At 40.2% G+C, this 17,433-nt stretch overlaps 2 protein-coding genes across 9 annotated transcripts in view; both read left to right on the forward strand.

Annotated features, from left to right (window-relative positions):
- Rabgap1 (RAB GTPase activating protein 1) overlaps window positions 1–17,433 on the forward strand; it is a 158,793-nt gene that overhangs the window by 78,667 nt on the left and 62,693 nt on the right. For 6 of the 8 annotated variants that reach the window (XM_026777425.1, XM_026777415.1, XM_026777419.1 and 3 more), the window contains one exon: window positions 2,309–2,459. In XM_026777425.1, the coding sequence (XP_026633226.1) occupies window positions 2,309–2,459 (151 nt within the window). Of the gene's footprint in view, window positions 1–2,308; window positions 2,460–9,503; window positions 9,568–17,433 lie in introns of those variants that run through there. The other 2 variants (XM_026777427.1, XM_013345901.2) reach the window with 2 other exon arrangements.
- On the forward strand, window positions 9,527–12,132 carry Gpr21 (G protein-coupled receptor 21). The gene is made up of 2 exons (XM_005345941.3): window positions 9,527–9,567; window positions 9,940–12,132. The coding sequence occupies exon 2, from the start codon at window positions 10,308–10,310 to the stop codon at window positions 11,385–11,387; it is 1,080 nt and encodes a 359-aa protein (XP_005345998.1). The 5' UTR covers window positions 9,527–9,567; window positions 9,940–10,307; the 3' UTR covers window positions 11,388–12,132.

Genomic DNA, 17,433 nt, shown 5'->3' on the forward strand with positions numbered 1-17,433 from the left:
CAGTAGGATCAAAAACCCATTGCCATTGTTCTTGAGTTCTCAGTAGTCCTCATTGTCCACTATGTTCAGCAAGTCCGGTTTTATCCCATGCTTCTTCAGACCCAGGCCAGCTGGCCTTGGTGAGTTCCTGAATAGAGCATCCCCATTGTCTCAGTGTGTGGGTGCACCCCTCGCGGTCCTAAGTTCCTTGCTCATGCTCTCTCTCCTTCTGCTTCTGATTTGGACCTTGAGATTTCTGAACCTGATAGAAGAGAAAGTGGGAAGTACTCTACAACACATGGGCACAGGAGACCACTTCCTACATATAACCCCAGCAGCACAGACATTAAGGGCCTCATTGAATAAATGGGACCTCCTGAGTCTGGGAGCGTTTCTTCTTAAATTGTGATGTTTCTTTACTCTCAGGAGTCAGTCAGTCTCAGCTTCCCTCAGTGAGTTTCGAGGGTGTGAACTGCTGATGCAGAAAGTCTTACAAACATGAAATGTTCCTACTCTAAACCAGCATTGTAATCAGTGCTGACCTAATTTCGTAGTAGCGTGTTTAAAATCATCTCCATGGTATTTACAGTCGAACGCATTTTCTGTCCAGGAACTCACTCTGTAGCCCAGGCTGGCCTTGAACTCACAGAAATCTACCTTCCTCTGCCTCCAAGTGCTGGCAAGAACTCATTTAATTCTGTGAATCAACATATTTCATTTAATGACTTAGTTTGTTGTCAAACTTTGTTGCTCATAATCAGCTGTGTCCTACCATTCTCTTAAACATATTAACTGAATTCCCATCTGTGTCTGCTGTCATCAGATTTTTTCGACTGCTTTTGCTTGAGTCATTTCTCCAGATATATAATAATCTAATAATCTATTCTGTTTCATCCATCTCATCATTTTCATCTTCCTTAGGTGTTCTATGAACATTGTAATATTATGGAAATTAGGAGTTTGCAAAACTACTAATAGTCCTGTTGTTTAGAATTTATAGATTTTAGAGTTGTAGTAATCATAGTTGAAACATTTATCATGTGCCAAACACAGTGTCAAATTGTATGCACTCTTTCAACTATAACAGTATTACAAACTTCTGCATTTTCACACACGGGGTAAGCATTCTAATAAACATAGCCATAATTTTTTTTAACATAACATGCCTGATCTTGAAGTTAGTTTATTTATAAAAGTAGATTTTAATACAGTATTAGTAAGTATCTTTGTATGTCATTTTCCAGGTTCATTTGAATATGATTCTTGGAAGATAGGAGTACTGATGTACTGATGTCCTCAGTATAAAATAAATAGTATGCTAATTATATGTAAAGTTAAAACTGTCAATGGTTGAAATCACTCTGAAAGAAATTTTACCACTGTGAATTAGGGTTAGCAAATATTTCTATGAAGGACCAAAGAATAAATATTTAAGACATTGTGGCCCAATGATAGTCTGTCACAACTACTCACCTCTACTACAGAAAATCAAAACAATCATACACAATACAGAGAAGTACTCATAATTGTTTCGTAAAAGTATTTACAAAAGAGATGGAGGACTGTATTTAGCTTAAAGGCTATAGTGTTTCAAACCTTTAGTTAGCAGCAGAACAACTAATACTGTTTTTTACTGACAATTCTCCATGCGTACACACATGCAAGGAAAGTTTATATGAGAGCACCCTTATCTCTCATATTATGGTATAGTCTGGGTCTCTGCAAGAGCTGCTGCAATTGGTTTTAGCAGTTAAGCATGTCTGTAGCACCTAATTGCAGGCAGTCTCTCTCTCTCTCTCTCTCTCTCTCTCTCTCTCTCTCTCTCTCCTCTTCGAGACAGGGTTTCTCTGTTGCTTTGGAGCCTGTTCTGAAACTAGCTCTTGTAGACCAGGCTGGCCTCAAACTCACAGAGCTCCACCTGCCTCTTGCAGTTTTTCTCTTAAGTTGTACAGAAGCCACAACCAGAAAGCATCTCTGTAGTTTCCAGTTCTACTTTTTTTGTTTTAAAGACAGTCTTCATTTGTTTTGTTTTGTTTTAAAGATGGTGGTTCTTTGGCTCTCCTGGAACCGGTCTCAAACTCAAAGATACACCTGCCTCTGCCTTCCAACTGCTGTGATTAATGGTGTGTGCGGCCACCATCTGGCTTCCAGTTTTACTTTTTAGATAATGATTTAAAGATACATAGAGTAGCTTGTAGGTGCCATGTCACTGCTTCCTCTTTTATTATTGTTACTGTGTTACCTTCTTAAATCTTTGTAAACCATTTTCATTAAAGACTTTCAGAGTATCTCCCTTTGCTGCAGTAATGAATTGTGACTTTATTTTTAGGCATCTCAACTTGAGTGTGAGACCGAAGCAGTTGTCATCTTTAGTGAGAAGTGGTGTCCCAGAAGCTCTTCGTGGAGAAGTCTGGCAGCTGCTAGCGGGCTGCCACAACAATGATCACTTAGTAGAAAAGTACCGAATTCTCATCACAAAGGTCAGAAAGGATGTGAGCTTCAAAGTGAATAGTTGAATGCTGTATAATTTATGTTAAATAAGTGTAGTTCAGAGATGTTTCTTTTCTTGACACAAAGACGAATGAATGCATGAAGTTTACCTCTTCATTTGAGTTTGTCTCAGGGTAGATCATGTCCTCTGACCCACTGTGCGTCTCAGTCCTTTCAACCTAGATTAACAATGAGCCAGATTACTTATGTATACATTGTATACAAATGTTTTGTTTTGTTGGTGTGGGTTTTTATTTATTTGGTTGCTTTTTGTCTTGGTTTGTTGTTTGTTTTCTTTTTAAAATGGGTTCTGGGCTTGTCTAGAACTCACAGTATAGACAAGACTGGCCTTGAACCTGTGGTAGTCTCCCTACCTAAGGCTCCCAATTGCTGGCATTATAAGCATGAGCTGCCACAAGCTAGCTATATATTTTTTTTCCACAGAAATACGCTTTGGTAAAGAAGGCCTTCTTTTAGTTTGTACACTTACAAGAAATTAATCCTGTAGCCTTACATTTAATCTGCTGTGGCTCATATGTTCTAAGGTGAAACCCTTATTTTCACAGTGTTCCCTGCTCAAGTTGAAGCATTCTTCAAAGTTTCACAAGCAAAGCAAGAGGGAAAAAAAAAATACTCTGTGTCCCGAGTACAAAGGTCAGGCAGCATTTGTGCCTTTTGTCCCATATAATAGGTTTGGTTTTAGTTTTCTCAAAATGGTGGCAGTGTTTATCTACTAGGAAGCAGCTTCTCTAATAGGTAAATTTGGAATCTGGGTTATGAACATGCAGATTCTCCCACAGCACTTGAAATTTCTTAAAATTGCATTTACATTTTATTTGTTGTGTTTGTATATGTATGTGTGTGTTTGGGCATGCTAGTGCCCCAGTGTATTTGTGGACTTAGAGGAAAACTGGTAAAAGTCCATTCTCTCTCTCTCTTTTTAAAAGATTTATTTATTATATATACAGTGTTCTGTCTGCATGTATGCCTACTAACCAGAAGAGGGCACCTAATCTCATTATAGATGGTTGTGAGCTACCATGTGGTTGTTGGGAATTGAACTCAGAACCTCTGGAAGAGCAGCTGGTGTTCTTAATCTCTAAACCATCTTTCCATACCAAGTCCATTCTGAAGAGAATTCACCACATGGGTCTGAGGGACCAAACTCGGGTTTTCAGACTTAGGTACCTTTAACCACTGAGCCATCTCACCTGCCCAACGTGAAAACTTTTTATATGTCAAAAGGTAAAAACCTTTGTAAACAAAATATTTAAACCTTATGAGGAGTGTATGTTATCTTTTTAAAACTGTTAACACAGCCGGGCGGTGGTGGCGCACGCCTTTAATCCCAGCACTCGGAAGGCAGAGGCAGGCGGATATCTGTGAGTTCGAGGCCAGCCTGGTCTAGAAGAGCTAGTTCCAGGAACCAAAAAGCTATGGAGAAACCCTGTCTCGAAAATCCAAAAAAAAAAAAAAAAAAACCTGTTAACACAAAACAATCTTATAGAAAAGCAACATACAGAAAGAAGATACAATCTTAAAAGAAAATGAGAGTCTAACATAACAGTTGTGGGCGGAGGAAGCCAAACACAAGAACAGCTGAGTGTCCTCTTTTTTGAATGTGCCTGACAAATCACAGTGGGAGCCATAAAGGAGAGGTTCATGTGTATTTTAAGGGGTGCACAGCTTTTGAGACAGCTTCCTGAAAAGAATTTGTATCATCCCCTTCAAGGCTCAGGAAACACTCCAGAAGATTGTGTGGGAAGGATCTAGGACCCAAGGGCAAAGCGTGGAGTCCAGTGGAGAGCTGTCTTCCAGCCACAGCGTGGCCTTTTTGATTTGCAGCTACCAGAACCTTTTTCAGTCCCTTCTGTCTTTGGCTATACTTTATAATATTTTATATTTTATGTCAGTGCCTCTTAGTGTTCCTTTTGATTCAATATTTAGTATTCAAAATTTACAGCAAAACTTGTACGGTAAATTATTTTATAGTGAGAGACTAATTGATCAACAGCACATCCTGGTGTTCCTCTTTTCTACCCCCTTGCTCCTTCTCAAACATGTGTGTGGTCTTTTCTGAGCTTTAATGTCTTTTTTTTCTTTTTTTCTTTTGTTGGTTGGTTGGTTGGTTTTTTGGTTTTTTTTTTTTGTTTGTTTTTTGAGACAGGATTTCACAGTAGCTATGGAGTCAGTCCTGGAAATCTCTCTGTAGACCAGGCTGGCCTCGAACTCACAGGGATCCACCTGTCTCTGCCTCCCAAGTGCTGGAATTAAAGGTGTGTGCCACCACCACCCAGCAAGCTTTAATTTCAATTTTAAGACTTTGCTGCAATTACGTGCTCATATTGAGACCCTCAGTTAGCAGCACTTCTATACCACAGCTTTTTATCTCTTAATTACTTATCCATTTGAAGCTTAGGCGGCCCAGCCACATTTTCTAGTCTAGAAATAGAATGCACCAGCAATGGTGTCATCACTGAGCAGATTGCTTCCTTCTTAAATAAAAATAGCTCTCTGGAATTTAATGGGCAAGGACTGAAATCACAAGAATGTAGCTCAAGACACCCAGCAATGAAAACCTGTTTGCTTAGCAGTAAGCACCTGGAGTTAGGGAGCCAGAGCACTGGTTCAGTGCACTCATTTGTAAACCCAAATATGGTTCTGTACCGTGGACCAGTCATTGGGACATCAGGTGAAAGCAGTTTCTGAAGTTTTAGAGCCTATATACATAGATCTAACCATCAGTGACAGAAAATGTTTTTGAAGGTTTGCTTCAGTATCAAAGATCTATAAACTTTTTTCTTATTATTTCCCAAATAAAATAATAGCAAGTATTTATGTAGACATTTGCATTGTATTATGTATTGTTAGTAATTTACGAAGAATTGATTTATACAGGAATATTGGGGGTATTTTGTTTAAATATTTGTTTGGGGGTTTTGATTTTTTGGTTTGTTTGTTTGCTTTGCAACAGAGTTTCTTTGTATAATGGCCTAGGCCATCTTAGAACTCACTTTGTAGACCAGGCTGGCCCCAGAACTCACAGATATCCACATGCCTCTACCTCCTGATGCTGGGATTAAGGCGTGCACCACCACTGCACAGCTTACAGGAATATTGTTTATGTTGCATATGAATACTTCCTCCTTCCCATGTTGTAAATTGAACCCAGGATCTTGGGCATGGTAGGCAAGCACTCTACCATAGTCTCTAGTTCCCCATTGCATCATTTTCTATAAGGGATGTAAGCATCCATGAATTCTATATTCAATAGAGGTTCTGTGACCTTTTTCTTTGGGTGCTGAGAAATTGCTACAGTGTTTTACCTCAAAACACAGGCGGTGATTCTACCATTTCAAAGTGGATACTCCTGTTGTATAAGAAATCATAGGGGCTGGAGAGAGATGGCATAGCAACTAGGAGTACTTATTTGCTCTTGTGGAAGCCCTGGGTTTGGTTTCTAGAACCCACGTGGCGATTCACAACTGTCTATAATTCCAGTTTCAGAATATTAGATGCCCACATGTAGTATACATAAACTTATCCAAATATACACACATACACATAAAAATAAAAACTAATTAATTTCTCTTAATAGAAAGACTTTATGTTGTGAGTTGTCTTTAAGACGGTTTTCTGTAAGGAAGAGGGCTGCTGACTGGTACTGGATTTTGGGGACTACAAGAATAAGGAGTGGGAGGGAATTTAAACACAATGTATAATGATACACATGCGTTAAAATGTTATGAAACCCATTATTTTGTACACTAAAAAGTATACAAACAAAGTATAGGAGACACATACACACAAATTACCCTATATTACTGCTTCCATATAGCAGTTGCTATAGTATGTCTCTTTAAATTACTTGTGAAAATAATATTCTGCATATCAAATCTATCTAGGGAGTTCTAAGGTTTCCTGAATTCCAAGAATGTGAATATATTGGTTTGGTTATTTTGAAATTGTTAGTATTTGGGATTTTTTTTTCTTTTTTTTTAACCCACAGAAATTTTATGTCATTTAGCCTGGTATAGATTGAACATCTCTATCTAAAAGTTTGGAATTGGAACTGTTTCAGGTTTGTGGTTTTTCTCTAGGTTGTGTTGGTGATGTTTTTGGTTTGTCTTGGTTTTGCTTTTGTATAAACTATCAGTTAAAGCACCATGACATGAAAATAAGAGGTGCTCTGAAACCTTGAGCTAGTGGAAGTCTTTCAGTGCTTGCTTCTAGGTCCTAGACTTTAGGAACAGGAACGCTTCCCCTGTGTTGTGACTGCACCAGCAGCTATCACTGCAGCTGTATTTGAAAGCTCTTTCAACCTAAAAACAGAATTTCTGTTGTATCTGGCTTGTGTTGTTTATTCATTTAAAGAAAAATTCTCTCTCTGGATCAGCCCTGAGAAAACAAGGCAGTTAACTATAAACAATCCAAATTCCGTGAGAATCTTAGAAGAGTATACATCATCACTGAATTCAGATGGCCACTAAAAGTTTCTCATGTAGCCAGGCGGTGGTGGCATATGCCTTTAAACCCAGCACTCGAGGCAAACAGATGGGTCTCTGTGAGTTGGAGACCAGCCAGTCTAGAGAGCAAGTTTGAGGACAGCCGGGGCTACACAGAGAGACCGTGTCTAGAGAAACAAACAAAGGTTTCTCACCCAGCCTTCTAAAGGTCTTGTCTTCTGAAGTCATCCTGGAGGTTGGAGTTGAGCACAGAGTGTAGTGCTGTAGTGTTGAGGAGGAGCTCTCATGATCAGAGGTGAGGCATGCTGGCTGAGCCCATGTGAGGCTGGGATAAGTAAGGCCAGAAAAGCCAGCATGGGCCAGCTTCCAGGAGATGACCTTAATGGTTTTGTGTAATTGGGGGAAAAGAATGAATCGTTTTATCTCATGTTTATTTTATAGCATTTTGTATTTCCAGTGCTGGCTGTATATCCAAGACAAATGCTCTACTGTTTCCCTATGTTTAGGTTTAAAAAGCAGTATAACTGGGTGTGGTGGTGCAGAGGCAGGCTGATTTCTGTGAGTTTGAGGGCAGCCTGGTCTATGTAGTAAGACTCTGCCTCAAAATAGCAAATAAATAGATGACATTTTAAAAAGTAAAAACATGGAAGATGATTTCATGTGTCTGACAGAAGGCAGGCTGTCTTGGTTCAAATCCTAGCTCTCCTGTTTTCTAGCTGTCGTTGGACAACTTAATACCACTAGGCATAAAATGGGATGATAATAAAAACCTACTTCTATGATTGTTAGTATAAAAGAGTTAATAAGTGAAAGTATTCAGCTCGATTCATAGTCATATTAAGTGTAAGCTGCTGCCTAATTACTGTGATTAACTTGTTTATTTGTCATTTTAGTTTTAGAATATTATTTTGGTTCCAGTGAAACATGGCATAAGATAATTGTGGGTTAGACTGGGGTGATAGATAGCAAAGGAGACTCCCTTATTTGCTGGGGACATGTTCCAAGACCTCCAGTGATTACTTAAAGCATCAGATAGTGCCAGACTTGCAATTGTTTTATCGTTTCTTTTTTTTTTTTTTTTTTTGGTTTTTCGAGACAGGGTTTCTCCGTGGCTTTGGAGCCTGTCCTGGCACTAGCTCTGTAGACCAGGCTGGTCTCGAACTCACAGAGATCCACCTGCCTCTGCCTCCCGAGTGCTGGAATTAAAGGCGTGCGCCACCATTGCCCGGCTGTTTTATCGTTTCTATACCTTTAATAAAGTATAACTTACAAAGTAGGCATAGTAAGAAGTTAAAAAAAATAGATAATAATAAAATAGCTGTAACAGTATGTTGTGATATGTATGAATGTGGGCTGTCTTAACGTGCAGCGTTTTCTATTTGGTGCTTTTAGACTACAGCTGAGCCTAGATAATGGACTATAAAATTGCAGCTTGGGAGATTGATATACTGTGTAAGACACGCTCAGAGGTAGAGCCCTTAGCATACCGCGAGTTTGGTGGATGAGTGTGGAAAGGGACCGGGAGAAGAAGGAGCTACAGTGGTTTAAATACAGAAAGATGCTGCTGCTCTCTGCTGAGGCCTGTCACATACTGCTGGCTATGCTTCAGCATGTCTTTAGGTCTTTGCTTTCCTACGGTAAAGTGTTCGCACTTCACTGAATTGTGATTATAAGGCATCCTTTTGCCCACAGTAAGAAAGAATGTATAAAGTAAATAAGAATTCAAGTTGGATCACACATAATGTTTTGTTCAGATTTGCAGACCTCCTGGAATTATTACAGACACCATCATTTGTTTCCTTTTACCCTACTGGAAATGTGGGGCTTTTTTCTGGCAGAATTATACCATTCCCTCAGCACCCAATTCCTAGTTATTGAGAAGCACCTTTTATGATATTATCTGAAATAAATGCTGTACGATTTCAGTTTGCATCATAAGATTGGAAAACTTGTACCTGAATATCTGCATGCTGTTTCGAGCGTCACTTGGGTAGAGCACCTAACTAGACTGATAAAGAGTCAAATATCCAATAAACGAGAAAATAAAATTGAGGCTGAATATTTAAGTCTTCTAACTATAAATTCTTGTGCATCCGAGTTAGAGTTCCTCCATTGCCGTATTCTGTTAACACACTTCCTTTCTCTGATAACTGTTCTTTGTCCTTGGGAGAATGGTACACAAAATAGGACTTTTCCCCTGACTCCTCCCTCTCTTCCCTCCCTCTCCACCCATCCACCCTTGTAGTTACTGCCTATTTTTCTCGCTGGCAGTCTGAATTCTACTCATTTACCTAAGAGGGGGATTCTAGACAGACAGGAGACAGCTTTCAAGCACACTGGACTGCTGGCAACCCAAGTCAGTGCCCACGGTGCATTTTGAAAACTCGGGAGCTTCTTTCTGGCGATGAGTTGCCCAAGATGCTAGAGTCTGTGTGAGCACATTTGTCTTCCTTCCCTTTCCCTTCTTTCTTTTCCGAAGTCCCTTCTCCCTGCTCCCCCTCCTGCTCCTTTATCCTCTCCCTCTGTGCTTTAGTTCTGCCGAACACAGGCTGAAGCACAATCCTGCATTGCAAGGCTTTCTGTTAAGGATTTATTGTGGCTTTTGTTTGGATTTCATCGTGCGGAATTACAGGTAACACTCTGAAATTGAGCTAAGCATTTAAATTCTATTAAGATGTTTTCAGTGGTAAAATAGTACATTAAATTTAATGGAAAAATTAATCTTGGTTAATTTTTATTAGTGATAATTGTAGCCAGATGTTTTCAGGATTACCATAAGGAGATTCTGTCTCCCACAACACGTTAAATAAAAGAAAATGAGGGTAGAATGGATCAATAAGTGCTTTCCTTTTATGTTGATCTTGGTATAGCTGCATTAAGCGCCCTTTATGGATGGGTGTTGCTGAGAGGAAAGGGGTGGGTGCTAGCAGACAGAGCTAGCTAGGGTTTTTGACTAGGATATGGAATGCGAAATGTAAAATGCTTTCTCCTTTTCTTCTATCAGCTGTTCAGAGGAGACTCATTACAACTCCTGCTGAAGCTCCCAATCTTCCTCTCTCTGTCCCTACCCCCACTCTCCCTTGGCCTGAAGACACTGCCCCCAGTTTACCTTACTCCCTTGGTGCTATGAGCATGGTAAACATGCCAGTATGGCCAGGTCTGGGACTGGCCAGGCAACTGCTGTTGACTTTCCCCATTCCAGGAAGAATTTAAAGGGAAATTACACAGCAAGCACTGTACCTCAGCAGCAGCAGCACCAGGAACATAGTGACTAGGGTTCTCTGGGATTGTCTCACACAAACACACACATGCAGAGTTGAATGCAGTGACAATAGCTGTTCCTGGGAACTGTGACAGCAGCCAGGTGGCTGCATGAAATGGGAACCAGTTCCCGAGCACGAGATGAACTCCACCTTGGATGGTGACCAGAGCAGCCATCCTTTCTGTCTCCTGGCACTGGGCTACTCAGAAACTGTCAGTTTTTGTCTTTTGGAAGCACTGATTGTTGTCTTTCTAACCACATTGATTATTTCTGGCAACATCATTGTGATTTTTGTGTTTCACTGTGCACCTCTGTTGAACCATCACACTACAAGTTATTTCATCCAGACAATGGCATATGCTGACCTCTTGGTTGGGGTAAGCTGCTTGGTCCCTTCCTTGTCACTACTCCACTACCCCCTTCCTATGGAGGAGGCCATGACTTGCCAAGTATTTGGCTTTATAATATCAGTTCTGAAGAGCGTTTCCATGACTTCTCTGGCCTGTATCAGCATTGATAGATATATTGCCATCACTAAGCCTTTAACCTATAATACGCTGGTTACTCCCGGGAGACTACGCCTGTGTATTTTTCTGGTTTGGCTGTATTCCATCTTGGTCTTCCTGCCTGCCTTCTTCCACTGGGGCAAACCTGGATATCATGGAGATGTATTTCAGTGGTGTGCAGCGTCCTGGCACACCAATCTCTACTTCACAGTGTTCATCGTGGTGATGCTGTATGCCCCAGCTGCCCTCATTGTCTGCTTCACATATTTCAACATCTTCCGCATCTGCCAACAGCACACAAAAGAAATCAGCGAAAGGCAAGCCCGATTCAGCAGCCGGAATGAGGAGACTGGGGAATCCCAGACTTGTCCTGATAAGCGCTATGCCATGGTCCTCTTTAGAATTACAAGTGTATTTTATGTCCTCTGGTTGCCATACATCCTGTACTTTCTGCTGGAGAGCTCCACTGGCTGCAGCAGCCACCTTGCATCCTTCCTCACTACCTGGCTTGCTATTAGCAATAGTTTCTGCAATTGTATCATTTACAGTCTCTCCAACAGTGTTTTCCAAAGAGGATTAAAGGGTCTCTCAGGGACTGTGTGTACTTCTTGTACAAGTCACACTACAGCCAAGGACCCTTACACAGTTAGGTGGAAAGGACCCCTTAATGGATGTCATATCTGAGGGGTTCATATACTCAGTTACTTTGTTTGCAGGAAGAAAGGGTGGCTTTGGTTCTCCTCTTCCTTTCGACCCTGTGCTCCAGTTTACTAGGAGATCTAGAACACGATAACTTGACTCTGAGCAGCTACAGACCGTCGACACTTTTCAGTTTGCAGAAGTTGTTTCCTAAATGAGATTTAAAATTAGAAGAATCCGGATCATTAAAAAAAAAAAAACCAACTCGTGATGCAGTTTTTGAAATGTCATGGAAGTAAGATTCAAAAGGAATAAAGTCATAGCTAATACCTCTCCCAGCTGGTGTGACTGAACATGGATGTGAAAAGCAGCAGCACTTTAAAGAAAAAAAATCGCCATTTTCTTTTCCCTTTTCTGGATTCTTCCAAGCAACTTGGAACTTATGTGCAATTGATATCTTTTAACAGGGAATATTAAGATAGACTGATGAACTAACAAGGATTTTCTTTATCTGTGCCAAAATATAACTGCACTGTAAGTTTCAGCACTCCTTTAGATGGTGAAATGTCTTGAAAGAAATCTCCATAGGATGAATAATGTGATCCCTGAAGATTACTTTTGGAGTTTTGAAATGAACCATGAAGCAACCATGCAATGAAGTCATACAGTTTGTGAAAAACAGCTACATTTACTTCATGCTTGTGAACATTCTGTACATGTGTGTAGAAGTGACATTACAGTGCATTTTCCTGTGCCTCTGTGTTTGTGAATATTGAACATTTACATTGAGTTGGGTTTCTTTTTATAACAAAATGTATTTAAATAAATAATAGATGGATAGATGTCCATTGTAATGTGAAGATAGATAGATAGATAGATAGATAGATAGATAGATAGATAGATAGATAGATAGATAGATAGATATAGTGACTTTAGTGTTTTCTGTTCTTCTTATCCTGTCTGCAGTAAGAACGGAATCCTCTCAGGGTTGATTGTGCTGTGTGCCTTTTAAACAGTCAGCTGACATCATAGTCACTGTTCATTTTAAAAAAACATTTTTTTTTCAGGTGCTGGCCAGGAACCTTCTTTGAAGGGTGAAAGGTTCTGATTGGGCCAAGTCACCTACCTGTGATCCTCTTTTTGGAAAAAGTCCTCTGTCATATAGTTCTTTTCTCATTGTCTGTTTTCCCAAAGCACTAGCAAAATGTATAGAATTTTATTGTTTAGAATTACTAGAATGCTTTGTGTTGATGTATAGTTTTACCTTTGTTTTAAAAGTGATTGCCTTTGTTTGTCTAAAAGGAAGAGAGCTGTTAGCAGTTCCAATCAGTACTTCCTGGACTTTGTGTGTTTTCATTTTTAGAAAGTGTCAGGGAGATTAACTGGCCTCTAACTCTGGCCAGATGTTGTCATGCAGGTGGAACTGTGATGTTCAGTGAAACAGGCAGTGGAGGAGACCAGGGGTGGTAGCAAAAATGGATTTTCAAATCCAAGAAAGGATAAGGAAGATTATGAAACCCACAGATATGCTTTGGTTTTCCATCCTGATGTTAGAAGGCTATTCCCATTTAAATAGAAGGTATCGTGTGTCCCCCCCCCCCATTCTTTTATTGTACCCAGAGCCTTGTGCAAACAAGGCAAATACTTCTTTTATATTAACAACATAATTTATTTGTTCTGTTCTTCTTTTTAAGCCAGTGTCTCACTTTCTAGCACCAGCTACCTAAGAACTCACTATCTAGACCAGACTGGCCTTGAACTCACAGAGACCCACTTGTCTCTCTCCTGGGATTAATGGTCTACCATGGCCAGCCCCTAGCCAGTTTTATGTTTTAGACATTGATTTTTATTTTAACCTCAAATACCTTCTTTTTTAAGCTTTTTAAATGACTAAGAATTATAAAAGCTTCAGAATTCAAGTTCTAGAGGCAGGTAGAGCTCTGTGAGTTCAAGGTCAGCTTCATCTACATAATGAGTTCCAGAACAGCCAGAAGTACATAGTGAGATCCTCGCTCAAAATTAAATTAAATTAAACGGATTCTGAGTTTTATTCCAATCTTGCTTGTTCTGCATAGCTAATATTAGCAAATTAACTCAGCTGTTTCAGAATTTAAAACTAATGATGAAAATGCTCTGTTAGAAGTAGCTTTGTTGCTAGATGGTGGTGGCACACGCCGCCTTTAGTCCCAGCACTCAGGAGGCAGAGGCAGGTGGTTCTCTGTGAGTTTAAGGCCAGCCTGGTCTATGAGACAGAGTTCTGCTGCAGTGCAGTGAAATTTCAGCTGATATACATAAGGTGGTAGGTCCAGCGTCTTGTGAATCTGGCTTTATCTCTATCAGAACACATTCATTCTGGTGGGTCAGCCTTCTGCTCTATCAGCTGAGATCTCATTGCATATTTCCTGCAGATGGCAGCTCTCCCTGTTTTTTGTTTAAGAAATGCAGTGTATGGACAGCCTCTGGTCAACGCGTATTTCAGATCCTAAGTGTCTGAGGATGACTGGAATAAAGAATAAAAGTAAAATGATTAATGCTTCTATAATTCCAAAATTGATAAGAAGGTTCCACAAGGAGTTGTCATCAATAGAATCTTTAACTGAGTTGACAACATGATTGACTGCCTCTTCTGGAGAAGAAAGCTGGCGTCTGGAATGGCTAATGACACTGATCTGATTATGTAAGGTACCTATGTTTATATCTAGCCTTCCAGGCACCTCTCAGGTGAGCTTGCACCGGATTCCAGGGCATTCCTGGACCATTAAGCAGTAAAGGGGTGACACACATCTACTTAAAATCAGCATGACATGATGTTGTTAAACGTATCTTGATATTCTGAATCTGATTAGTTTAACATGGGAATTCCCCTTCTCCCCTTTGTAGAGTTTAGAAGCCTCTTTTCTGGCCACACCTCCCCAGGACCATAAAGATGCTGACAGTGTACCTTAGGACAGCTTTTATCTGCCTTTTGACCTGAGAAAATTCAAGCTCAAAATTGTCTTTGTTCTGTGTGTGTATGTAAGCTGAAACTTAGCAGGAGAAAAAAAGAAAAAAAGAGAAACTGATGCAGAAAAGTACGTAGTGGAGAGTACATTTCACCCTCAGATCTAAGTTCCGTGCTTGCTGTGAGTCTTCTGAACCCTGAAAGGGACACTGAGGCTGGCACTCAAAGGACCCTGGGTAGAATTCCAGGGCAGCCCAGGTCACACAGAAACCCTGGCCCGGAGTTGGGAGGGAACATAGTTGAATTTCTGTTTCAAGTAGAAAATGTTTTCTGCTGGATTCTAGAAATAAGTTCGTAAATATCTATCTCCTTGCATTACACAGCTGAAAGGTCAGCTCCGTAGACTTGGTGGGGTGCGTGCATCTCATTCCCTTTTGTGAAGTCTCCTGTAGCTCTCCCTTCCTCCTGCTCCCCAGTGCTGGGATTTCAGTTGTCCACCACACCATGTATGTTTTTCATACATGCTAGGAAGTTTAATCTTTTCATATTTGCATTGTGCTTATGAATTTTTAGTTCAGCAAGCATGGGAATCTTGAAGATGGTGTTTATCAGTAGTAAGAGAACAGCTTTTTCTTTTAGAAGAAGTGAGGCCCTTTTCATTCTTTTGTTCTGGGATTCCATTTTGTAACAGTGGGAAAGAAAATTATTCTGGTATTGGCAGCACATGCAAGCATGGCTATTTAATTAAGATCTTTTTCTAACAGTTGCTTAGTTTTACAATATCAAGTTCTGGTTTTATTAAGGCTTTTTTTTTTTTCAAAGTAGAGTCTGTAGTGCTGTTTGAAGCTCAGACTAAAGAAGAAAATAAGTAGTTGTAGTAAAAAAGAAGAGGTAGACGTTGTGATGCTTGGTAGTAGCAGACGTCTTCCCAGTTTATCTTGTCTTCATTGTGCTCAAGGAACCAATCCTGTGATCTTTGATTCATTGTGGGCACTGCTGGTTTATTTTTAACTTACTGTGTGGCAGGGCTGGGGTTAAGAAAAGTTACATAGTCTTCAGGAGCTGGGAGAATTCTCTCTGCATGATAGCTTTGAAAAGTTTTTTATTCTGGCACATTTAATGCAACATTTGATGACATTTTGTTTAAATACCAATCCGACTAGTTCAGAGTGAAAAAAAAAAAGCACGTATTTTTAGACTCAAATACCACGGATAGTTCGTCTAACTCGGTGGTGTGTGACTGGTACCAGAATACACATATACTTTTAGAGATGGTGCTGCAGTTACTTCATAATAAAGCTTCTAAAGTAAGACCATGCTAATTGTTCAGCTTGTAAATGGATTGTGTGGTCTTATGCAGTCATTGCAGTGAGGACGTTTTGGTCCTCTTAGAGTGAGGAGTAGCTGCCACGTGAGCCAGTGGCTACCTTAGAAAGAATAGTGCACAGCCCAGTTGTTGACAGACTTGCTGCTGCTTACTCAGAACCCTCTTTTGTACAGGTTTCTCTTAGCAGTATTGCTGCATAAATTCTTTTCCTTTGTACTTAGTTTATTTCATATTTTTAGGATTGGAGAAACTTGAACTTTCATATTATAAATGAGCTGTCCATGCCCTTGAATGTGAGTGGCAGGTTCACCAGCTTAGATGTCGAGGAAAAAATGTACACAATGACTTTATAGAAAATGTCTTAATTTCATTGACCTTGTGCTTCTATATTAAAAAGATTTATAAAATAAGTTTTTGGCAAACTAGACTTTATTGGTTTATGAGCAGTTTGGGAGACATTTAAAGATGGGAAAATGGTGGCATTGGGAAATGTAAATCATGGCATGTTGTGGTTTTGTATACTTTTCCTGTCAGGTTGAAGAAAAACCAAATGTAAATATATTAAACTGTACGTGTTAATGATGTTATTTATAGATTCTAGAAGTGAGGTAGCTATTTCTTTTTGAGGGGGTGGGGTTGGAGAGAGCGTTTTTCTGTGTAGTCCTGGCTGTCTTTGTAGGCCAGGATGCCTCAAACTCAGATCCATCTGCCTCCGCCTTCCTAGCACTGGTATTCAAGATGTGCACCACCACTGCCTGACTGTGGTAGCTATTTCTTAGGACTACAAACGAGTCACCAGCATTTCTTTAAAAATTGGGTGATAAAAGGAAATCTGGCACAGTAACAATGAACTTTGTACTGCAAATGTGGAAACCTGGTGAGCTGGTTAGTAAACTAGGGATAGTAAAGGCACTAGAGGTCCTTTCGTGATCTGTGGCTCTGAAGGACTGAATCAGATATTGTGAAGCGCTTCGTGCGTGCAAGTGCGTGCCATAGCTTCACGTAGAGGCTGTATGTCATGGTGAGCTTCCATACATTCAGTCATGGAATAGATCACTACTCTGTGCTATTTAGCAATCCCAGACCTGAAGATTATATAAGTACTAGTTTAGTTTCTTTTAATGCCTGAAAAATTGGTGAAGGCAAGGGGCAGTACCCCGATAGCTGCATCCCCCCAATATCACACAGAACCCACTCCAGAACAGAAGTCTGCGTAAACAACAGAATGAACAAATGACTTGCTCCCTTCTGTCCTTCTGGATTGATAATAGGACTGTTTTAAGCACTCTCAAGCCCTACAAACAACTTTCTATATGATCTGGGCTACTCTACACTCTTTAGAAATGATACTATTTCCTCCTTTTTCCTTCCTTCCTTCCTTCCTTCCTTCCTTCCTTCCTTCCTTCCTTCCTTCCTTCCTTCCTTCCTTTAATGAAAAGAGTAGTGTGGGAATACATTCTCAGTAACTGTTCCTGAGGCTACCCTATGCCTGACATTGTTACCAAACTGCAGTTTCTCACAGCATAGATGAGATGCACATAGTCGGAATGTACCTTGCTCCAGAGCCAAGTAAAAGAAGCTATAAAATTCAGCCACAGAAGAAACTAGAGATGTTGGAACCTTTGGTGCTATGGCTTTACTTTCTCAGTTTTCTAGCTCTGTATTCTCTGTTCTGACACTGGTGGCTATATATCCAGTAAAGTGTCATCCCTGCCGGGCAGTGGTGGCACACACCTTTAATCCCAGCATTCGGGAGGCAGAGGCAGGCAGATCTCTGTGAGTTCGAGACCAGCCTGGTCTACAAGAGCTAGTTCCAGGACAGG

This window comes from Microtus ochrogaster, chromosome 4, assembly GCF_000317375.1.
Source record: "Microtus ochrogaster isolate Prairie Vole_2 chromosome 4, MicOch1.0, whole genome shotgun sequence".
Lineage (NCBI taxonomy): Eukaryota > Metazoa > Chordata > Mammalia > Rodentia > Cricetidae > Microtus > Microtus ochrogaster.